This window comes from Melanostigma gelatinosum (assembly GCF_949748355.1).
Source record: "Melanostigma gelatinosum genome assembly, chromosome: 6".
In the NCBI taxonomy this organism is placed as follows: domain Eukaryota; kingdom Metazoa; phylum Chordata; class Actinopteri; order Perciformes; family Zoarcidae; genus Melanostigma; species Melanostigma gelatinosum.
The window spans coordinates 22149198-22174245 of NC_136639.1; the positions used below are offsets into that span (position 1 = coordinate 22149198).

A 25048-nucleotide genomic window follows, 5' to 3' on the forward strand; every position below is an offset into this window, starting at 1 on the left:
AGTATTAATAAATGAATAAAGAATGAATAAAGTATCTATCTATCTATCCCTGTAATACTGGGGATGCATCAAAAAGCTGTGCAGTATCACGCTTGCAAGTGCCTTAGCCAACTACAGTAGCTCGCTAACACATAGCTAACATTAGCTTGCTAACTTGTCCGATTGTCATTTGAATTGACGTATATTATAAGGAGGGTATTAATCATTTTAGTTATCAACTGCACCTCAGGTAGACATAAGGTGGCAGAAGAACCCTTCGACTTGCTGAAATCTGATGCATTTTGTTAGCGTTTCAGCCCCTTTCAGCATCTCTGTGAAAAGTGTCTTTAAATTCACTGAAGCTCAGGCCGTCATGTATGGTCAGCATACGTTCAGGCAGTGCATTGACTGTGATGAATGGTATAGTCCCCTCCTCTCTCTCTCCCCTCTACGCTGCACTCACCAGGCTGTCCGGGGTGCACTGGTGGCAGCACTGGCCAACAGTCGGTCGGAAAACGCCCAGACAGGGAGGCACCGTCTTCAGCTTTTTCTTGATCTTCATTTCCCATGACAACTGAGAGGGAAAGATTAAAGTACAAAATGATCAACACAAACACAAGATTGCAATAACAGGTGTCTCTATTTCTAACCCCATGTATACCAGTGAGGGCAGGCTAATTAACAGGAAAACTCCTTCTGGAGACGACGCCTCTCTAAAAAGGTTTCAGCCTTATTTCGGGTCTGTCAGACTGCATTAGTTATAGCTAGTTTGGTGTATGTGGTAATTTATGAGGACTGGACTTGCTCTCTCTAATTATGAAAAGTACAAGCCAGAGATGCCTGATAGGTGTTAACATGCACTTCACCAGCATTGGTCTGTTTTCTGCAGAAAGGGTGTTGCTTACGATTAAAGGTCACGGGTGAAATCTGATTCCCGATCTGCTGCATTTATCCACAGATTCACATTTGTTTTTTACAGTGCAGGTAAACATGTTCTCTGCTCTCTACCCATGTAACCCGATATCTCCCGGTCACCTGGTTCTGACAAGCTGACAAACAGAAATGGCGTATTTGATTTCATCAGCTCTTCAGAAATGTAACCGCGCTGGCAATTAAAAAAAAAAGTCTTTGCTCTTGATTTCATCAGGAGTTTGTTGTGATCTCTGTGTCGCTGTGATTGGGTTAACTCTGAATCCAAGGGAGCGAGCAACTTGCAGCGCTGTAAATATTAATACGGGGCCATATTAGACCCGGTCTCAAGCAACCAGTGCACATCAGGTATAAGCAGCACGCGTTCTGACTGTGTACTGATCAGACTTCAGGTCTCCTGTAGCATGTCGACTGCTGGTCAGTTGTACAAATATCTGTGTTATGCAACGTTGCCCATTAATTATCATGCAGCGTGGGCGTGTGGGCTGTTACTGCGCCTGAAATGAGGTGTTAGTTAGGATTCAGACTGATTAAAACACTTTCTCGAGGTTGAGCGATGATGATGGATTCCAGTAAACAGAGCAGCTGACTGAATTTGTGTTTCGCCAAGAAAGAGGTCGATTTAAAAGACAAAACATTACCGTTATAAAAAGCTTGGATGGAACTGTCAATATTATAAAATACCATACTAGTGAGAAGGTAAAAAAGAAAAAAAATAGCCTTGAGGGTCCCAGGATAGAGGGTGTCGTATGTAACGTACTAATCGGCACATAATGACGTCACCTATTGGTTTGTGGACTGCCATTTTGCAGCCCCAAGTTTGGCATTAAGGCAGTTGCCATCTTGGTTTCTTGCAACCATGTTTGAACTGCGGGGGAGGGACGTATATGGCTGGTAGCGACCCATCAATCAAAAGGTAGCCCCGCCCTAAAGCATACCCTTGCTTTATGGTCTATTTTACTCTAATTAGGACCATCCTTTACTAAATGAAGCTTCATGCTGTGATGAAGAAGACTTGAAACTAGAGATTGAGACCATAAACTATATATTTGCAATGTTTACTGAAGTGAGAAGTAGAGTCATTTTCTCAGACTTCTACACAATCGACTTGTTTTTGCAACCAGAGGAGTCGCCCCTGATGGCCGGTAGAGACAATACAGGTTTAAGGCACTTCTGCATTTACTTCACTTTTCAGAAGTGGAGGTGAGCGTCTAATACATTTAAATTATTACATTATGCAGAGTTATTGCATTATGACTTGCTAAATGACTTGATCCCTGAGGTTTTGAGGCGCTGGTAGCCTTTTGAACTCTGGACAGAAACAGCTGACCTGTTTTTATGCTAATCGCCTGCAGGCTCCATATTTAATACAAACACTGACACGAGAATGGTATCGACCTTCTCCTTTAACAGCAAATAACAACATTTCCCAAAGTGTTGACGTATTCCTTTAAACTAAATTTAAATAAAATCCCATCACTCTCTGCTGGATGAGTAGGATTCACTGATAAATCACATCCTGCAATTTGGAAAAACATCAAACGGAGTGAAGCACATCTGGCTGTGCATGTTTCTCTGGTGATTGCGAGGAACAAAGACTGAGATCGGTGCACATGGGGTGAAGTGGGAGATGTCAGTGGGAGAGAGTCATGCAGGCAGTGTTCTTACAGCAGGTCTATTTTGTGGTGGAAGGATCATGTCTTTGTCTTTCCCATCATGCATCTCTTGCACCATGGTGAGCCGCCTGCAGACTTCTACTCAGCGCCCTGGCAGAGAAAAGATAGGAGGAAATGAATAATTATACAGTGCAGTACGGGTTGTTTGTGAGCACATGTGAATGTGAGTGGGCTGTCGTTCTTTTTTGTTTTAGGAGCTTTACAATACAAGACCAATTTTGTGACATTTCAGAGGGCAGTGCTTTCAGGAAAAGAGCCTCTACTCTCCAATTTTAAGAAATAAACACATATCCACTTGCGCACACAACATCTCAGTGTGACATTAAATATATTTGGTCCTCTGGTCGTTTGGCAGGAGAGCGCTGGTAGCCCTCACCGATCTATCACCCTGTGCCCCACAGCTACAATTTCACCCATCTGCACTTCCTCCCCTCCGCCATCCTCAATCCTCTCAAATCTGTACCCTTCCCTTCATTCTGTTCAGTTAAGGGAAAGACGCTTCTTGCTGCCAGTTTCCTCATTGTTTCCTTCCATTTGACTTGTGGCAAACTTTCCTTTTAACGTTGTGTGCCGCCTTATGTATGCAGGAAGGAATGAAACAAGGACAGAACTGCCATTAAGAGATTAGAGATTGAGAGGAACGCGAGGCTGTCTTTGCTCGCCGGTGGGTTATAAATCATTAACAGTAGGGTACATAGCCATCAGCTGAAGAACAGCCTCTTATGTAACCCATGCTGTGTCCCTGTGCCCGCTCGGAAACATAGTAATGAGAGTTGGCATCGTAGGTCGCAATGTGATTTGATCGAGCTTAAATAGGTTACCTAATTGATAGCGTTGGCTGTGTCTGAGCTCAAATGAGTAATCAAGAGATTACGGTGGATTTAATATAGATCAAGAGGCAGTGCGCGCTGGAGAAAGCTACGACAGTATAAAAGCCAGCATCCTGAGAGAGCCCCCCCTTTAGTTCTTTCGAAGGCTTTGTTTCTACTACAAAAGAAACGGGACGCAGACTGCTGTCATGCTGTGACACAAACTCTTCTACTAAATCTTCCTGTGGTTACACCAATCAGATTCTCGTTAGGTTCAGTCCCCATTACACGACTGGGTATCGCGTAACAAAAGTACTACGGCAGTAACAACAGCAGCGCCCTTAAAGTGATACTGATACCAACTCATACTTGATACGTCACATAGATCATAGCATAATTATTATCATCATCATATCATGTTCATTTCATGATGACTAATTAGTTCATGAAAATATTATGCTGGAGCCTTTTGTTAAACACAAATACAGAGTGTTTGTTTTACGGCTGAAGGAGCCTGTAGTTACTGATTACCTTCCAGTCCTTGACAGCTCGAAGGCAGCGGTCGAACGGTAGCTTACAAACCGGGAGGCTAGAACAGAAGTTGGTGTGGTGATGCGTTACCAAGTAGGGCGGTCATTTTTTTAAATAGGGGAAAAAGTTTGGTTGTACTGGTCAGTTACTTGCAATATAGTTTAATAAACAAAAAAATAATCGTGCTATGATTGTGATCCAGCCTGAAAAAATAAATGTGATGCATCATATCGCCAAACTCTGATTGAACCTCAACACGTCTTTGGGTCCCCAGGTACACACCTGCCAAGTGTGAAGGAGATCAGAGAGACGGTTGTTGAGATGTGCGCAGAAAGCACAAACATGCGCGCACACAGAGAATCCTTGCTTTAGAGTCACATGGGACACTTTTCTTTTGAATCTGTGTCATCTACTCTGTTAATCCCACTCTGCCCCATTAACTTTGCTAATTAAAACTTAAGCCGTCCCCGTTGGGAGATGCTCCATTTCAACTGGCTCAAGTTCCCACATTCACTACCATCTCTGGTGAGAACAAAGGCTTCGCTAAGAGGGTCCCAGGGCTGCTGCGATGCGTCGCAGGTGCAGAGGGTGACGGGGGAGACGAGGCGGCGGAACAGGTACGTTGTTAAACTGTAAATTAAACAGCCGGAGATTCGGCAAAAGGCTCCGATAGGGTTATATAAGCAACTCCAGAGGGAATACAAGGAACGGCTAATTCACACACAGACGCCTAAGAACATGACAGGTGTCACAAATCAGAGCTACGCGTTCCTCCTCACAATTTATGCTTGCTTAGTTCATCCTCCGCACGTTAATTGATCAATTATAGTCTTTAATTAATATGCTGTAGTTTGCTAATGTGATAGCCCAAGAACTAAGTGGGCCCATGATGAGAAGAAATGAAAAATCAGAAGGCATTACGAGCTGCCAGGTCAGATTAGATTGGAATTCATTTTAGAGCAGCTGTCTATTCCCGAAACTGCTCAGTGATTATATACAGGCGTGTACAAAAGTGTTGGTACCCTTCCGTTAAAGAAAGAAAAACCCACAATGGTCACTGAAATAACTTGAAACTGACAAAAGTAATAATAAATACAAATGTACTGCAAATTAACTGATGAAAATCAGACATTGCTTTTGAATTGTGGTTCAACAGAATCATTAAAACTAATGAAAATGGCCGGGACAAAAATGATGGTACCCTTCACTTAATATTTTGTTGCACAACCTTTTGAGGAAATCACTGCAATCAAACGAGTTCTGCAACTCTGTGAGACTTCTGCACCTGTCGAGAGCTATTTTGTCCCACGCCTAGTGAGCAAACTGCTCCAGCTGTCTCAGGTTTGAAGGGGGCCTTCTCCAGACTGCATGGTTCAGCTCCTTGCACAGATGTTTCATAGGATTTAGATCATGGCTCATATAAGGCCACTTCACAATAGTCCAATGTTTTGCTCTTAGCCATTCTTGTGTGTTTTAGCTGTGTTTTGGGTCATTATCCTGTTGGAGGACCCATGACCTGCGACTGAGACCAAGCTTTCTGACACTGTGCAGCACATTTTGCCCCAGAATGCCTTGGTACTCTTGAGATCACATTGTACCCTGCACTGATTCAAAACACCCAGTGCCAGATGCAGAAAAGCAGCCCCAGAACATAACCGAGCCTCCTCCACGTTTCACAGTAGGTACAGTGTTCTTTCCTCTGTATGCTTCATGTCCGTGACCATAGAGCTGATGTGACTTGCCAAAAAGCTCCAGTTTTGTCTCATCTGTCCAAAGGACATTCTCCCAGAAGCTTTATGGCTTGTCAATATGCATGCGTGTGAGTCGGTGTGGAGCTGTGAACCCCTTGGGCAAACCACAGTAGTGAAGCTGTGTGTGAGCGTGTGGATCAACGTGTGTTTAAGCCGTGTGTGCTGTTTGTACATCCTCAAGTAGTGTCGCTTTCTTTTGATGAGAAAGTAATTTTCTTTTGCTGCCGTGTGAGCAGCCAACCCTTTTTACAATAAATACTCCTTTTGTTAATACCGCATCAGTGCTCATTCTCTCTTTCCCCGGGAAATTAACACCGTTACTCCCCGCATCCCTTAGACGCCAAAAAGGGGAACTTAACACACAGGAACATCAAGCTGCTTGAGATGGTCTTATAGCCTTTACCTGGAATATGCTGGTCTATCATTTTCTTTCTAATCTCCTGAGACAACTCTCCCCTTAGCTTTCTGTGGTCCATGTTCAGTGTGGTACACACCATGATGCCAGACAGCACAGTGACTACTCTTCACCCTTTAAATAGGCAGACTGACTGATTGCAAGTTTGAAGACACCTGTGATGCTAATTAGAGGACACACATTAGTTTAACATGTCCCTATGGTCAAATTATTTTAAATCGTTTCTAGGGGCAACATCATTTTTGTCCCGGCCAATTTGCATTAGTTTTAATGATTCTGTTGAACCACAATTCAAAAGCAATGTCTGATTTTCATTAGTTAATTTTTATATATTACTTTTGTCAGTTTCAAGTTATTTCAGTGACCATTGTGGGTTTTTCTTTTAACGGAAGGGTACCAACACTTTTGTCCACGTGTGTATATACAGTTAGTTAAGACTTTCCTCATACAAGTTCAGACGCCAGGATGGTGGACGAGTTTCTATTGGAGAGACCTCAAGGTCTAAACAACACTCAGGCCTTGTGTAAACATGGCACACAGTGTAAAGTGAACAGAGGAAGAACCACAGCCACATACTGTGTCGTTTGTGCCAGATGACATTCAATAACCCGAACTGACAAAAAATCTGAAGAGCACCACTGCCATTGCTCACCAAATAGAATGTTTTTTACACGTCACTTACAGCAAATTCAATTTAAAAAAGAGCCACATGGAGGCAAACCAAGGTCGATATTTTCACTGTGTGTGTGTATTTGATTCAAGGTTAAGAGGGAAATGTTGCACATAAACTTTCTGAGCTGCAAAAGGCTAGTTAGCCTAAAGACCTGTGGATGAAAGATGAAAGGCAACACCCAGGAAACAGCCGTATTCCATATTTGCATCTCCATCGAGGAGGGAAAACAGCACATGAGAGCAATTGACAGGATGTATTGGCTTTGAGGAAGGGTTACTTGTTTTGCTGCTATTCAACAATAAAGAACGTAGTTTTACTTCTTTTTTTTTGCTGGCAGTCTTGGGTAAATAAATGGAGGAGTTAATCATATTATTAATCATATTATTGCAGGACGACCCGGAGCTTTACTATCCGCCCGAAGGAATATTTGACTTGGTCCAAGGAGGTCAAAACATCTGGGTGACAAATCAAGCAGTAAAGCCACTGTGAGGGATTCATGGTGCTGGAAATCCATGTATCTCTGTTTAGTTTGGTCAGTAATGCTTACGGCTAAATTACCGCAACTTCATCATCGTCGTCATCACAGCACGCAGGTATTGGTTTCTTCGTAAAACAGATTAACATCAATGTGAGTCAAATGAGCGTGGAAATTACCAATTACCAGAAAATCTGTAAAAAATGTCAAGATTGCGCAGTCCTGGACAGCAAGGAGACGGGCTTCTTTGTAACACTTAAACCACAGGTTACCACAGGTCAACAACTATTCCCTTGGTTACATAATGTGGTGGAGGAACAGCTCCAGCCAGCCCGTGAGGACGATTACACAGAGGATCTCTAGGTTTTTTCACAGACAAGGAACTTGGTGCATAAAGACAGTAAGTGAAAATGAAATTAAACACAGAATCAACGAACATCACAACAGAATAAAAGAAAACTACAATAAAAATATGAAAAAAAACGCCACAGGGACATCGACGTTAAGGCTTTTATTTCCAGGCTGAAGGTAAACCAGAACATTCCAAAAGAAGGTTGATATGGTAAACACGCACGTATGCACCCGGATGCCTCAACTGTCTCCGTTTCATTTCATTGCACACACACACACACACACACACACACACACACACACACACACACACACACACACACACACACACACACACACACACACACACACACACACACACACACACACACACACACACACACACACACACACACACACACAGAGAAAATCAATCTGTGAATCAGTAGCTGTGGTGCCACAGAGTATCATTGATTCCCCAGAACAAAAGGAATTCTTTACCTTCCGCTCTTTAGCTCCACACTGCTTTTGCTGCAATGTTTGCAGGAAATCCTTATGCAACACTGACGGCCAACAATGAAACTAAAAGGCTCTTCACATTCTTACAGAACTATGACTAATTTGACGATCTTCTAGCTGTTCATGTTATTCATTTCTATCTATAAACCACTTAATCCTCTTATTTAATGAAAAACAGCTCCTGCACAGTGTCAACATTCATGGTCCAATTATTAAATAGCTACATTTTGCCTGACAAAGGCATTCGTTTTGCTCTACCAGCATTAAGCCATTCAGTGCATTGAGCATTAGAGATGACAGCGTGCCACAGATGATTTCTGCTAGCTTTACTTGTCACTTCATGTCCCGTGCACTTGTTTGTTTACAGGTGTGCAAAGATCATTTTTCTTGTGCGATGGTATTTGTATTTCTTACAAAAAAATCTACACCTTTAATATTTTTTCTGGAGACGCCCCACCCCCGAGCAAGTATCTTTTAGCCCAGATCCTAACGCGAGCCCTTTAATCTTGGATATTTGCCAACACTGAGTATGATCGGCCTTCTAAATTTGGCACATCATATGTTCTAACGAACGTCTTGATCCAAATACTGTCGGCCCTGATTCAAAACCATGAAGTCGAAATGAAAAGATGGCGTGACTAAACAGTTAACTGGGAGAATGTGACTCCTGAAGAACCTATTACTTAGCTGGAATTGTTAGAAAAACAAAAACAGTCCACTGAACAATGAGTGGATACAGTGGTGTTACAAAGTGACGCTTCTCTAACCTCATAAACACAAACCCACAACAGACAAGTTTCATTTTGGAACTGTCATCAAGTTCCTAATCCTCACAAAATAATGTTAATTAGCGAGAGAGCTGATTAATGACCGCTTAGTGGCTGGAAATGAGAAGCTCTTTGCTGCGAAGGGGAAATGTACTGTAGGAGCTGAGTGACATCGTATACTTTGCACGACACTCACAATGTGTCGCTCATCACACTTTGGTGAGTAAACAGCAGTATGAGTCTTTAGTGGGACACACTGAACTGCGCTGTAATGACATCGTTACTTCCCGACAGCCTCCTTGTCGGCTGGAGACGTGTAACCATGGTAAACATGTGACCAAACGATGATTTGTGAGAATCATAAAGTCTGAACTAACTGCTTTAAAATCCTTGCAAAGTAGAATCTTTGAAGCGTTAATGACGTCATAGAGCTTTTCATTGATTGGAACAGTGAATCCGGCTCCTTGTTCCTTTATTTCAGTGTCTTCTGGCACGACGCCGGTGGATGTGGTGGTTCACTTTGATCTGTAGTGTTCACATTCTATCTTTATCTTTCAATTGTCAGGCTGGTGTGTGCGAGGCAACCAGGAAATGACCCAAATGCAGACAATGCAGCCTGACTGAGATTTTCATGGTGTGATAACCACCTCAGAAAAATATCAAGTATTCACCATATTACATCATTGTTATGATCATGATGATTATTATCATTATTGCCACCAGTTACAATGATCCTTAAAGGATTGAGAACAGGACGTGTTATATAACTGAAGCATATTAGTTTACATATTAGCAGCATAATAGCTTGTTAAATGAACTATTAAATGAAACATAACATCCTAGAATTAATAATTAACAAACACACACACACACACGGGTATACCAGTGTATTCAAATCTTTAACAGTTCAGGAATATGTTGCTGGGGTGATCATGCATGAGCTAACAGGCAGTTGCAGGTTCCAGGGTTGAGGTTGTCTGGTTTCAGGTACAAGTAGACAGGTGAGCAGGCAGACAGGCAGCTACAGGCGAGAGCGCATCGCAACGCAGACATCTGATTAAATTGAGGCAATAAGTGTAAACGCTGCAGGGCTAATTAGGGAACGAGATGCAGGTGATGGGGGCGGCAGGGACAGCCGGGCAACTGCAGAGCAGACGAGGGAAGTGGGAACAGGTGTGTGGATGGACGAGGCAGTCCGCTGATGGAGAACGGAGGGGAAAGTCCGAGGCCATGTGAGGGGTGGATGGATGGAAACAGTGGTAATTAAGGGGCTTGGGGAAGAGGGAATGTGGCTGGGGACACGGGGCGATTACCAATCCGAGGGTCAGAACAGAGCGAGTGGCGTGATCAAAAAATATTTACTATTCACACACTGACATAAGAGTCACTGTAGAACCGGGTTATCGTGGCGCTTTCGTGCTTGAGCCCTAACGGTGTCTGAATTCCATTTAGCTGCTTCAGTTTCAGGGTCCTGGTATTGTGTGTGCTGCCACAGTGTCCCACTGTCATCACTTACTGCGACATTTGAATGGAAATCAGACAGTTTTAGTTATAAGTAACACTTTTGCTTTTCCTTGTACGACATATCAAAATGTCTGCCGGGACCAAATCCTGTTATGGCTGATATTTTAGAATCTGTACATTAACTTTTGTCGTTTGTTTTCAGTCATGGTTTGTTGTTGAAATATGACAGATGGGGTTGGATATGACGTCTTTGTCCCCTTTGGGTGACCCCGCAAATCTAGTTACAAAAGACAAGGCCCAGACAGAGTGATAAAAAGATCAAATGTTTGTGTGAGAAATAATTAAAGAAAAGGGAGAATAGCTGTGACTTCTGACGTTTCTTTCATGAAAACAACATTAAAGCGTGCGCAAAAAACTTTGCCCTTCAATCATAATCGGGTAAACAGGAGGGGGGAGAGATGGGAGGCGAGGCTCGGGAAAGAGAGAGATCAGACAGTTTTCCACTATCAGGATCTGATGGTAATTACACTGATCGTTGTGTTTTTGACTCACAAGATGTGATGATAATTACGCCGATCACTGAGCAGTTTCTATTCGACACTGAGATAAAAAAAAGAGGTTTCTACCTCGCACTGGATTCACAGAGAGGGTGCTAATTACACGTCAAGACACCCATCATCTCTCACTCTTCACACCCATGTTACTGCGTCTTCGCTACCTTAAAACAGGTTTTCATCCATCCCTGTCAGCCATGATTTTTTTATTGAGCACTGTGGGATACGAGACACCAGAGCCGACCTGCCACGGTTCAACAGGTTGAGGTGGAAAGACGAGACACCTGCAGCTACAGCTTCCCCTCAAACAAATATGGAAGCTGTGGGCTACATGAACACCTTCACACATGCAACGCATTCAAGCAAGTGGTGAGAAATGTGAAGAAAAACAACATGATGCAACCTGATGTCTTCTGCAAACTGGTCCATGTGGTCATTTATTCATGAACCGAAAACATTCAGGAAGCGTTGGCAGCTTTTATGCAATACTTGAGAAGACAAACACACACACACACCAACTACCCCGTAACATCCACTTATCATCATATTCAATTCTCTTGACTTGTAAACAAACTTCATCTTTGACCCAGGGCTGGCCTCCTCCTGCGGCTACAGAGACGAGCTGTACACCACCTGTGCTGCAGAATACACGGATCCAACTGAAAGCACGCTGCGCACGAGTCTGCCTTCATGCAGTGAAATCCCTCAGTGGCTGAAAATAACTGACTGAATGTTATTAGGCCAGAAACACTGACTGACTCGTCTGTCTCGTGTTGGAGTCTGAAGACATTCACCATGAGTGGATGCACTGAAATAACTTTGAGGAATCTTTAACAGAATGGCGTGTTGCAGTGCAGAAGGAGAAGCAGCATGGTGGGATTAAAGAAAAGGGACAAGCTTGAGCTCCTTCAAAAACTTATCTCAGTCGTCAATAATTGGTTGTGTTTGAGTTTGAGGGCGGCTGAGAAAGCTTTAAGCTGAGGCACATCTGAAAAGGAGCAGAGAGAAGGGCTGCAAATAAAAACAAATCTCTTTTGCCAATTACCATTACATTTATCAATAAATCATTTGGTCAATAAAACTGCTGTTTCATTTATTGACTGTTCCCATTATCTACTTTCTATTGTTCTGTAAAAGAGGAGGTTAGACTGTATAAATAAAAGGGTCAGTTCATATACATAGAATCATGACATTTGAGAAGTTTTGCCTAAATTAAGATTTAAATGATCACTTGATTATTGAGCAGATTCTGCTTCAACATAAAATAATATTTTAATATTTGACGATTTAGACGGGCGATGAAAATGACAGGGCTGCACATAACATGTATTTGTTATTAATTAATTAATCTGCTTACAACGCTTTGCAGTGCAGAAAAAAAAGCCCAGTAACGATATTCAGTGTATAATCGTGAATTTCTGCACTTTTTGCTGCAGTGACGAATCAATTCAGATATAGAAAAGTAAACAGAGTCTGATGCTCGTTCACTGTCCGCCACCATCTGGGTTTAGTTCAGGCAGACACTTATTATATTGATGTCTGTAATTCAGTGCCAGAAATAAAAACTTCACTGGGATTATTAAAGTGTATTCAGCTGCCAGCACATCTCTGCTGCACCCATGATCTCTATACGCATGAAGGCAGAGACCACACACACACACACACACACACACACACACACACTAAGGTTCAAGTACAGTTTGAAAGATGTGACAGAATGATAAAACTATGATGTGAAATTGAACGGTGGGAGAATCTGATTCGTCCGACCAACAGATGAATAATGGGAGACAGAGTGGTGTATAATTATACTTCTATTCATGGTCACAGGAGTTATAGTGATGGTGTACAACTAAAGAGTTGACAGCAACTTTAAATCACACCAGAAACAGACGGCAAAAACACAGACGTGCTCGAGGCTTTAGTCACACCGCACACGAGCTGGATTTATCTTTGGAGAAATAGGATCTACTTTTTTAAAAGAGCAAGGTGAAGCGGTTAAAGCCGTGAGTGAAATGATGAGGCGTTGAAGGCCACGAGATCACGGCAAGCGGATGAAGCCTAAGGCCACTGGATACAGTGGAAAGATATACGAGCTGAGGGGTGGTGTAGCGAGCGGAATGAAGGATGATGGGAGTTCCACTCATTGGGAGGCACATCACTGCTTTAGTGCAGCATTTAAGCTCAAAGGACCCATGAAGCAGTACATTATATCACCACACATTTCATTCAGTCTTTCAGTTGCGTAGAATTATTATACCGTTATCATACATCATTGTCAGATAAAGCTCATAGTTCCTTAATGTCAGCTGAAAGAGGGAGGGCTGGTGGCTTGTGGGAAACTAAAGTCTGCGGGTAGAGGCAGGAGGAGAAACACTAATGAGCATGTGAAGAAGGTCGCACAACACAGACGAAAAGCTGGAAGATAAAAAAAAAAATGCCATTATTGTTTTCTATCAAGTAAGTGAATGAAACATCTCTGAGCTCGGTATCCACTTCCTGTAACACATCCATGATCAGGCCTCAAAAATCCTGGACATCACACTTCCCATAATGCAACAGCAAAGACAACCAGAGGGTTATTTTCGGGAACTTTACAAAGCTCATCAGTTGTCTCATGCCTGAACTTCACGGATAGAATCAGTACGTGTTACAGGAAAAAAATTATAAATCTAGAAATATCAATATTCAGTGAAATATGGTCGAAACTGAAGCTTCACAACAGCTTCTGAGTCGACCTTGAGGTGAGATTGTATGTGTTTTTGAAGCTACATAAAAGTTTCAATATCCTCAACTTCTCAGTTGCACCACTCGTCAATGTCACACTTCGGCCAATCAGATCAAGCAAGAGGTTGTGCCGCAGGCGGATGTTGTAGGAACGGACAATGGCAACCGCAGACAAAAGGTTGATATTCACGTCTGTTTCCCCGTCCTCCTCATCAAACAGAAGAGCTGCAAGAGCTTGACTCAACTGCTTGAATCCAGTTGTTTTTTTATACTGTTAATTACATCTGATTCCTTGGTTGTGCGACCCACCCCCCTCCCCTCCACAGGCTCATCAGCTGTTTTGCACGAAGCACCTAGCCGAGGTTGTTGTTATTTTTTTTTAAGCAGCCGCGCCTGTTGTGACACATATTTGTGTGATCGAGGCCTTAGGGGGAGGGAGGGAGGGCGAGAGAAAACTGCTCAACTGTAGATCAAAGCGTGGCGGGGGGGCTCTTGGAAAACGAGGACAAAGTGACGGTAAACATGAGGGCAACCCAGGCAGGCAGACCACAAGCTGAGACCAACGGGGACGGACATATTACCGAGCCTTTACTACAGCGGCTGAGTCATTAAAAGAGCCGACATGTTTCACATAAACAGCCTGACAAGACAAACACGGTGGCAATTTTAATGATTCAGCTGCTCTAATAAAGTTTTTTGGAATATTTACTTCCACGTTGCTCTCAGACTTTATGGTGCGTGGATCAACCTTCCTGTTAATCATATTTCTTAGTTACTGTAGTTTAGTCACTCTACCTGCCCCACGTCTCAACATGATGGATATGTGTGTTTACACACATTGTTTTTCATCCTCTTCACTGTCACATAGTATTAGCAACTCATTTTGGCCTCATACTACCAGCCAAGAGTAAAGGCCTTTTCATAACCAGTATGCTGGTCATATGTAAAGCTACTGACATCCATCATATCTTGTACCTAAATGAAACGGTGCTCCTTTCACAAACATATAGCCGCTTATAGTGTGTATGTGATTCTGCCGCATGGTTTACAAGCCGACAGAGGGAAAGAGGAAGAAGGAATTTTATCGACGTCTCATGATCATAACCTTAAATCTAACACCATCGGGGCTAAGGGCACTGTGGTTCAATGGCAGTGAGACATGTGAGGGTCATTAGGTGGGCTCCATGAGTGAATATTCTATGTGAACCCCCCCCCCCTCTCTCTTTCTCCCTCCAAAAGGAAAACAGTGGGGTCACTGTTCCTTCTTTTGCCGAGCTCTATCTCTCATCTGTGAAGTGGAAAATACCAAACGATTCCTCCGAGGCTAATTCTCAAAACAATGTGCAATTTATTGAAGTCTTGCGAAAAACAAGACTGCACACGCTCCCAACAAAAATGTTTCATTCCAGAGGGCAAAGGAGCGGGTACACCAAGTGAGACGGAGCGGGGAGGACGTTGTGTTTTGTGTTAACGCAGATAAACAATTCAGCTTGATGAAGTTGGTTGGAAATGTTAATAGTCCTGGGCATTTACAGGAGGACAGGGTTCCTGTCAAACACTTGAGAAATAATGCACAACTGCTTCCATTGTGAGACCATAAGTTCAGATATTATGTTACAACTAGGAAGACAAAAAGATTCTTACAACCATGTCACACTGAAGCAGGGATACATGAAATCAAGCTGTACGTCCAACCTGATTCCAGAGGTTAATAAAACACAATTCATGAATTATTGGGCTTCAATGAAAACGAGCCGTGATCCTACATCACACCACAAAGGTCAATTCATCAAAAAAGGACAGTGATACATTAATAACAAGATGCATCAGAAAACTTGAAACGAGAGCCGGAGATCCGCCCCTCTCCTTCAAGACATACATATTCCACACCGACAGAAACGCCGGGGCCACCGGCAGTCTAAAAACAAAGGCACAACTGCGTCATTGTGTTGTCTTTTATGAGAGGGCATGTGTGCGAACAGTAAAGTTGACAGTTGACAGAGTTAGAGTTTATTTGTGGAGGTCAAAGCAGCTCGCGACAGGCCGTGGTACGTTGTGATTGTATCAAGGCTAAGGGGCATTGTTCAGCGATTGGAAAGTTACAGTCACAATAGTTTTTTTTTATTATTAATAAATAATGTTCACAAGTAAACAGCCTCTCCTGGGCACATACGGCGGTAGTTATGGAACGGTATGGAACGCACACTAGAAGCTAGCGTGTTCATTATGTGAAGCACAGGGTAGCGTTGCATTGATTGATGTATTTCTGCTACGTTTCCTGCTTCCTTGCATGCTCTGGGCAACATTGTGGAACCTTACGTAGCTCCGCATGTCGTGTAGCAGGTGTACTTTATTTATTCTGGGGATGGGCACTGCTCAATCCAGTCCTCCATAGAAGTCAACATTAAATGTTTTCATTTTGTAGCAGCTTTTAGTAGCAGAAAAATGTAATCCGAATCTGTAAAAATGTAATAAATGTGATTGGGCCCTGTTAGGTCCATTGCCTGTGTTTGAGTGAGATATTCATGCCATCGTCGCTGCCAGTAGTAACTGTTTTGATGCAGAAATATTCCGAGGCGATTATTTCTCATTTTCATGTTCTTTGAATCAATTTGCAGAATTTGTCAACCTCATATATGCTGCATGAGTTTCTGTTGACCTTGACTCAAGGTCTTATTGATGGGGGGCTTGTGTGTTTGACTCGGAAGCTTTTATATTTTCTTTTTATGTTTAAAGACGGCCAAATGTGCATCTTAATGAATGAGCTGTCTCCTCTGTCTATATACACTGTGTGATGGTTTTGTCAGCAGCCCTTTCTGGGTGGTGCGGAGGAGTGTAACGGTGGGTGGAAGCAGCAGTGCAACCACATTTTGTCTATGGTAGAAATAGCAGAACAGCAGCATGGCTGTTCACTTGAAAGATCTTCACTCACTGAAAATGTGAGCAGCAGATCGGGCAGCCATGATGGACTGGGCTTTAAAAACTTCATTTTTTTTGTCTTTCGGTCAGCAAATTCAGATGCGAGTCCCTCGTAACGACGTCCAATCAACACCGTACACATTCGAATTTCCACAACAAGATGGCGTTGAGAGTAAAATCACAATCGTACTGCTGAGTCGACAAATGACTCTGCTGCAGAATCACCTGAATGGCTCGCAAAAGCAATCCCATGCATGGGCAAGCACACCATCACCTGACCTTCACCACATTCCCAAGTGACCCAGCACGTCTGTGTACACACAAGCAATAACATGACTGATGTCATAATTAGAATATTACACTATTATAATTATAATCATTTCTGTTACAACCGTGACTAACCCACAGCCCACAGACATTTGTTCCACGGAGGCCAATCAGATCTTAACACATTTCACGTTTCTGTTAATAGGAAGTGCCGTACATTGTGGGAAATGGCGCTGGAAAAGAATACGGTGACGTAATCCTGCTGGTGCAACTGGTGCTTATTAAGCTCATGCACAACACGGATGTGCATAAAAGTCGCCGGTAAACTTGGTCGGATGAAATGAAAGAGGGAGCAAAACCGCAAAGGCTGACGTGATGAAGAGCTCTGAATACAGCTCCACATACTGGAGCTCAAACGTGCACATACGGTAGATTGGAGAATGCAAAAACTCCACAGGTGGGTGCATATTTTCCTGAAAAACACGACCCCCCTTCTCCTTGCACACTTAAGTCTTGTCGCCCCCCCCCCCCCCCCCACTCTCTTCTGTCTCTCAACCAGCTGTGCAGATAAACAACAAGAAGCTCAAGTGGAGAACAGAAACATCCCCGATGGCAGCCCGGGGAAAGAGCTCCTCTAATTACAAAACACCGCCTCGGCTTCTTCTGTCTGCTGCTGCTCCTAAACTCTGCCTCTCTGCCTCCCCAGTCGCTGCACCACTTCTCGCCTCTCTCTTGAATTTTTAACCAGGATGTCAAACAGCTGAAGGATAATTTTTTCTCGTTCGCTTTTGGTGATGCAAAGCCACCTGTCCTCTCCTTTGTCTGCTGTCTTCCCTTACAAACTTTTTGTGCTTGTTGCCATCCCTCTAACAGGTGATCTGCCCCATCATCCACCGTCTGGTAATAACAATGGTGTCCTCTCTCCCATCATCACCAGTTTGCTCTTCGTATTACATAAACTAGTAAAGGTGGTTGTTACAGTACCTGCCATTTTTCTAAAAAAAAGGATGCTCCAGTCGAGCTTTTGGTATCAAGATTTTCCCGCCATAAAGAGGACCGATTCACGTCAGATTGGTTGATTCCTGTTTTGAAGCCTTTGTCAGATGGATAACTCACTGAAGGTCCTGTGAAAGCCATTGCTTTGCCGAATGTAAGTGCATCCAGAGGTATTTTTTGCAGTAAAGACACTACTGCAACAGATTTCCTCGACACTGTGACCCGCTCTAGTTAATTACATCACGTTGTATTCTGTCGCGCTCGACAGCGGCCTCCTGACCTTAAGAATGCTGGACGGCTCTCCCGCCCCAGGCTACAGCTGTCTGAGCGATGAAGCCGGAGCGTTACAAATTAAACACCCTTTCCTGCCGTCATAGTTCCACTTCCCCTTCAGCATCCCGGGCCCCACCATGCACCGCCGTTTACGTTTAAGCTGATCGGAAGTGGGTGTCAAAAAGTTGAACGAAATTTGAGTCTGACGAGCGAATGCACACTGGAGACACACAAAACACTGATGCATGCAAAACTCCCCAAAGGATGTTTTCAATTCAAAACAAAACAACTCTGAAATTGACTGTTTAATCTGTTAGCTCCAGTAGCTCGAAGCGTCTTAACACGGGCGGCCCGAGCTCGCAGGGCACCAACGGCCTCCCTTACTGCATTTTAATCAGCGACACCATCTCCAGTTTGAGTGCCTGTGGAAGCTGAGTGCTGGAGACTGGGCGGCCATGATGGATTGGATCAGTGAGAACACTGCGAGAGACTTTGTGATTGTATTTCATCAGCTGGTGCAGATTGTCTGCTGGAGCGTTTCTTACTTTCCTGCCCGCATCTTTGTGGAACTTTAAAAGCCATCGACACAATAATTCACCTGGAATGCAGGGACTGTTTAAATCTCCATTTCCAAAAGAGACACTCGAGGGGAAGAGCGGCGCTTTACAGATTCATATGTGAGGAAACTTTAGGAAATATTATGTAAAGTACTGAGAGCAGTTCATGTGAAATAATGCAATTACAATGCAATAAACTTCTCACATCCAAAACTATTCCTCCCACGACTGAAATGACGAACTGAGTGAGATAACTGCTTGTGTGTACAATATTGACTTTAGAGAATAGCGTTGGCTGCTCTAACTTATCTCACGCACACAAGTCATGGACTCATTATGGTCGCATGCATGTGCACTTCTGCGTGCCCATGTTTGCATCTGAACAGCTGATTAATTTGACTAACCACCATAGTGTGAAATAAAGTTTTACTGCTGATGGTCATCCGCCGATATTCAGTAAAAGATACGTAATTTTCTCCCTGGAAACAGTGTTTTTGCTCTTCTCTTAAAAGGATAACATTGAACATTTCTGGTGGTTTACACAGACTTTGGGGCATTTTAAATACATTTTCAGGACGGTGGTAAAAAATGTATAATCTGAAACCTTTCCCGGCTGCTTTAACTCAACCAAACAAAAACGATCATATCGGCCAACAAAGCTCATCGGCGATCAGTATCGCCGGAAGAAATAAACAGGGTCGGGGCATCTCTAGGATTGTTTTTTCTGCTGATCCGATCTGTGACTCAAAACGGCAATGCGATCCAAACCGGGACTTTTGTGATCGCTGCACCGCTAGTTTGCACCTTAACTGCATCCGTCTTGTTCTTTTGAACACAAAGTTATGATGAACCAATAAGGCGTCTTGTTTTGTTCACCTACTCCATGTGGCCTTATGTTCCATCGATGAACCTGGGAGCCAAACCAAAGACTGAACCTTTCCTTACCTGTCAATGCAGTGCATAATGTAACTGTAGGTACGGTTCTGAAACCTAAAACACAGAATCCAACACGTGTTTGTACATGTTTTCGTATTAGAGTCTCTGCTCCTGTAGTATATTGTCAGAAGCACTAAGAGAAATAAAGCACTCACTTCATGCGCTGTCAGTCTTTATACGATTCTCATTCCGGTTCTCCTCACTCTTTGCAAAACCTCTCCCCCTCACTTCACTTTTGAAAGTTTTTGTTCTTTCTTTCTCCCAATTGTAAATCACTTTTATGCCCACAGAGCACATATAATCCAGAGCAACCTATTTTCTTTCATCCCTCACTCGGTTCCTGTGTCTCGACTAATAACCCTTCTCTGCCCGTTTGTTTGTTCAATTATTTTGTTCATGCCTTCATATCATCTTTCTTCTCTCTTCCGCCACTTTTTATCTTTCTCCCTCTCGCTCGCCCCCTCTCTGCCTCGTGCAGGTTATTTCTCCTCCAGGAGCCAATCTAGCTGTGATTGATCCACTCATCTCTTCTGCATTAGAGTGCCAGAGGAACAAAGCCGTAGTATTAACAACACCAATAAAACTGATGATGGTAATAAAGAAGCACACTAGCATTATCTGCGCCGCTGATATAAGTAATGGAGACCCGAGTTATCTCGGATGGATCCCTCGCTTTCCGACTGTTTCCCCTTCGCTCACACAAATACTAAATAAAGCACACGCACACTCTGCAGTGAACGTTAACTCTACCTAACGAGGCAATTTATGCGATAATCGCGCTATAACGTTTTTTAATTCATGAGGTGTCTTTCTGGAGACTGCCAATCAAATCAGCCCGATTCATTGTGGCATTGTGGCATTGACGGGCAGGAAAACGGTTTGACAGAACAAGTGTTATTGAAGTGTGATCCAATGCTCTCGTCTCAGCACATTTCACTCACTGGGTCTTAATGGAGTTCGGGGTCGCGGCTATGAGAAACCCCCTCATCAGTTTGACAAACGAATCCTTCAACTGTTGGCAGCAACACATCCGGCCTTACGATAAACAAACTGTATACTGTAGCTCAGTGGGGTGGTTTCCCACTAGTACCACCGTATCCAATCAGGAAGACAGTTTCAATCCATTTATACACGTTAAAGAATAAAGAATACGTACTTTGTGCCATACAAAGTACTTGGGGTGTAACGGTACGCGTATTCGTATTGAACCGTTCGGTACGAGGCTCACGGTTCGGTACGCATGACGAACCGAATACGTTTGAATAAAAAATAAAAAATTAATTTTAAAAACCTTTATTTAACCAGGTAGTCCCATTGAGATAAAAAATCTCTTTTGCAAGATGTAAGTAACAATACTACATAACATTAAGGAGCAGTTTTTGTTTTTTATGCTTATGTGTTGCTAAGAAGACACCCCAGAAGATGGGTCACTCAGGTATAGTTCCATCATTGTTCAAAGTCAAAGAATAAGGTTATGTTGTTAGTTGTAATGAATAAATATATTTTAAAATAAAGTACATTTCTCTGGCATTTATAGTTTTCTACTGTACCGAAACATACCGAACCGTGGCTCCACTGTATCGTACCGAACCCAACCGTGAATTTTGTGAACCGTTACACCCCTACAAAGTACGTACTTGTGCTTTATCTATTAACTATCTACATAGAAAGTATAAGAAAACATCATCTTTGTCAATGAAAATTTAGCCTTTCAGTTAAGCGTGGGAAATGGGGCCCAATAAACAGGAGTGGCATCAACTCAGTAGCCCTCCACTTCATAACACCCTAAATTATGCAGTTGTTATTGAGAATAGTACTTGTTTGTGTGCTGACTCGGTTCAATGCTAATTTCTGTACTTTGTAGTAGTGTTGTATAAGTCTGCATTATACTGAAGGCTGTTTTTACCATTTTATTTACAGGCTAAATAAATGTGCTTGTCATTGACCAACACTGCACTCACAACGTGAAAGAATCCAATACGAGCTTTAAAGATTACCATAGCGCTGAATCGACATCCCTCTTAAGCTGCGTTCACACCGGTCGCGTTGATTTTTTGACGCACTGCAAAAAAGCGTCCAACGCACTGCACAATCGCGTCCAACGCGCCGCCGGTCGTGTTCACACCAAACGCCGCAAAATCTCGTAGCGCCGGAGAGGGGGCGTGGTTTATCGTCCTGGAAGCCGTTCACCTGGCAGCCATTTCTTTCCGCTGTCAACCGTGAAAGGAATAAGGACGTGTTTGTACGTGTTGTGGAAGTCCCTCAAACATCGGAATGCCAAACGCCGTCATGTCTGGTTCATAATATTGTTCAGAGGGGCTCCGTGGATTGTATTGAGCTGTATTCACTGTGTCTAGCAAGCCACCGGTCGCTGTTTACTACAGCTGTAGGAACACAAAATAAACTGATTTGGCTGTGATTCAACGGCAATAAACCGACAAAAAGGGACTCCGAAATAACTACGTAATGATGCCGATTTGTACTTGTCTTCTCCGACAAAAAGGGACTCCGAAATAACTACGTAATGATGCCGCCGATTTGTAGGTTACTTGTCTTCTCAATGGAGCTGTGATGGATCGGTGCTAGGCTATGCTAACATCGTAGCAGCTCCACCAGCACTCAATAACGTCACGTAGACGTAAATACGGCAGCGTCTATTCATTGTTTGTATCGTATGGTTTACACACACACATGTATACGCATAGTTTGGTCCGGTCTCTATTGATATGAGGTATCGTAGAGCTCTGGGTGAACACAGACGGCTACAGGATTTATTTCCTGATTCAACAACGGCAGGAAGCCAGTGATGACAGGGGGAGCAACTCAACGCTGATAGGCTATCGCGCCACAGCGTCACGCGATTATGTCGCTGAAGTTGAAAAATTTCAACTCGCGCGTTGGCAATTTTGCGGCGTCCACTGCAATAACGCGTCCAACGCGCCATCGCAAAATCGCGGCGCGCCAGTCTCATCACGTCTGTGCATAGACTTTGTATGTAATCTCGACGCGCGTCAAAAAATCAACGCGACCGGTGTGAACGCAGCATTACAGCACGGTCTGACTTACCACGATGATAGTTTCTGTGTCTGGTCACTCACTGTTTAGTATGTGGTGTGTATGCTATTTGCTAAAGCTAGGCCTGAGTACACATTTTCATTTAGTGTAAAATAACAATACGATGCACTTTTTAGCCAACAAATCACACTAAATGTCAGTCCATTGTGGATTGGGAAAATTGAGCGTAAAGAGAACGTACGTCGCAGTTCAAGGTTTGAACATCAATAATGACACGCTGCTGAATATGACCAGAGGCCTTACAAGGTAAAATACAGTTTCATTCTGTGTGTGTGGGTGTGTGTGTGTGTGTGTGTGTATGTGTGTGTGTGTGTGTGTGTGTGTGAGAGCGTGTGTGTGTGTGAGCGAGCGTGTGAGCGTGTGTGAGCGTGTGTGTGTGTGAGTGTGTGAGCGTGTGTGAGCGTGTGTGTGTGTCATTCTAGGAGAACGACATCATAAAACTCCCACTCCTGGCCTGCAGGTAGATGGCTGCAGTCTCGCTGGATTGATTTGACCAATAATTCTAGCACCAGCTCATTTAGCCGAGACCCGATTCTATGCTTCCCATCAGCCGGCCCACTCCCCCACCTTCAGTCCCTCTACCCCCGCCTCCCTCCACCCTCATAGGTTTGAAACTATGGAAAGCATACAAAATACAAATCAAAAAAGATGAAAATATGAATCAATCAATTTGATGCTGACGTATTTACTGAGAAGAGCAGTGGGTGTACTGTAAGTGTCCACAGCTCTCTCTGTTGCAGGATCAGATCTTGGACTTGTTGTCAGACCCATGCCTACTTTACGCACAGACGCATCTAATATGAATATGGGTTTTTGCATTTTTAATCATGTTATCAGAAGGCTAAATGTGGTGGCGTGTGATTGTAATTGAAGGGGAATAATTCCAGTTTCAGCACTCACCCATCGCCGATTCACCCCCTCAGAATGATTGGGACCCACCGTCATCTAATATTAAAAAGGTTAGAGCAGTTTTAATTCCTCAATGAGTGGCATCACCGGTATGCTCAGACGAGGGGTTCACACTGAGGCGCAGAGGGAGACGAGAGGCTTTCCTATACGGCAATGTGAACCTGACCGACCAGTCACTGCTCCGTCATTAGGATTTTCTCCTTCACTGTGGCAGAGAGCCTGGCTGAATGAAATAATAGAAAGACGGCCATGCAGTTACATAAACATGTTTTATTTAACAATGCCTTCTTTTAATAGCTGTTAAAAGGTTCAGGGGTTTTAAAGGGGAGGTGAGTCACACCATTATCTACACACTCCCCATAGTCCGGGGATTGGACCGGCATGTATCTGAAAATAGCGCTTGTGTGACGTAGACTGGCTTTGTGAGGTCCGCTACCCATCAAACTGAGACAAAACTGGAATACAATGACAGCAGGGACAATGGTTGCTTTGGCGATCTCACCAAAATGCACAATATGACAAATAATAAGAGTTTGTTCCCCTCAGAGTGGAACTAGTGACAATTGTTCAGGGGGTTTTACATCAAACAGCAGCATATGGTCCATTGAGACGGTCTGTTCTGCTGTGGGCCCAAGATGTATTAATTATGTTTTTGTTGATTTCAGCATCAAAGCCCAAAAGGCCACAGGTCAGCGACCTCGCCAACAGCACATATTCAAATACATGTCCACCAGCTGCAAGTCACAATAAAAGCATCCCAGCTGTGGGACTCATCCACTCTCTGAACCTCAATCATCCCTTATTGCAGAAAGTGAGATATCTCTGTATCTTTTTGGATTATTCAGCAGGTGTGGGTGCATTTCTATTTTAGCTTACTTTTTATTGATCTGTTCTAGGGCTGGGCGATAAATCGATTTAATCGATTAATTCGAATGTGTGCTTTAAGGCGATGTGTTTTATTGAAAATCGAGAAAATCGCCCCCACCCCTTTTTCCCGTAGTAGAGTGCGCGCGCATTGTTTACAAACTAAAACAATGGCGGCCAGCAGCTTCACTGCTGCCGCCGCCACCTCACAAAAACAACCCAGCATTTTGGAGACATTCACCAACTGTACTCCGCATGAGAAGAAGAGTGCCCGGTGGAAAGCCATCACGGATGCAGTCGCGATGTATATCGCAAAAGATATGGTGCCCATATACACCGTGGAAAAGCCGGGGTTTATTCACCGTCTCAAAGCTTTGGACCCCAGGTACGTGCTACCAAGCCGTAAACATTTTTCTGACGTTGCCTTGCCTCGGCTGTACAATAGTACACGCCAAAGGATCTCTGCGGAGCTGGAGGGGATGTCATTCTACTCCGCAACAACTGACCTGTGGTCCAGCAGGTTGACCCAGACACCGATCCACTTGACTGGTGGAAGCGTCACCAACTTAACTTTCCAAGGATAAGTACTTTAGCAAAGAAATACCTCTCTGTGCCAGCTACAAGTGCCCCCTCTGAGAGGCTTTTCAGTGTG

General features: G+C 43.5%; 1 protein-coding gene across 1 annotated transcript in view; it reads right to left on the reverse strand.

Annotated features, from left to right (window-relative positions):
* gpat2 (glycerol-3-phosphate acyltransferase 2, mitochondrial) overlaps positions 1-25048 on the reverse strand; it is a 104367-nt gene that overhangs the window by 23990 nt on the left and 55329 nt on the right. The window contains exons 3-4 of the mRNA XM_079269548.1: positions 2578-2675; positions 443-553 (exon numbers count right to left, since the gene is read on the reverse strand). Coding sequence (XP_079125674.1) covers positions 443-553; positions 2578-2643 — 177 coding nt within the window. The 5' untranslated portion in view covers positions 2644-2675. The remainder of the gene's footprint in view (positions 1-442; positions 554-2577; positions 2676-25048) is intronic.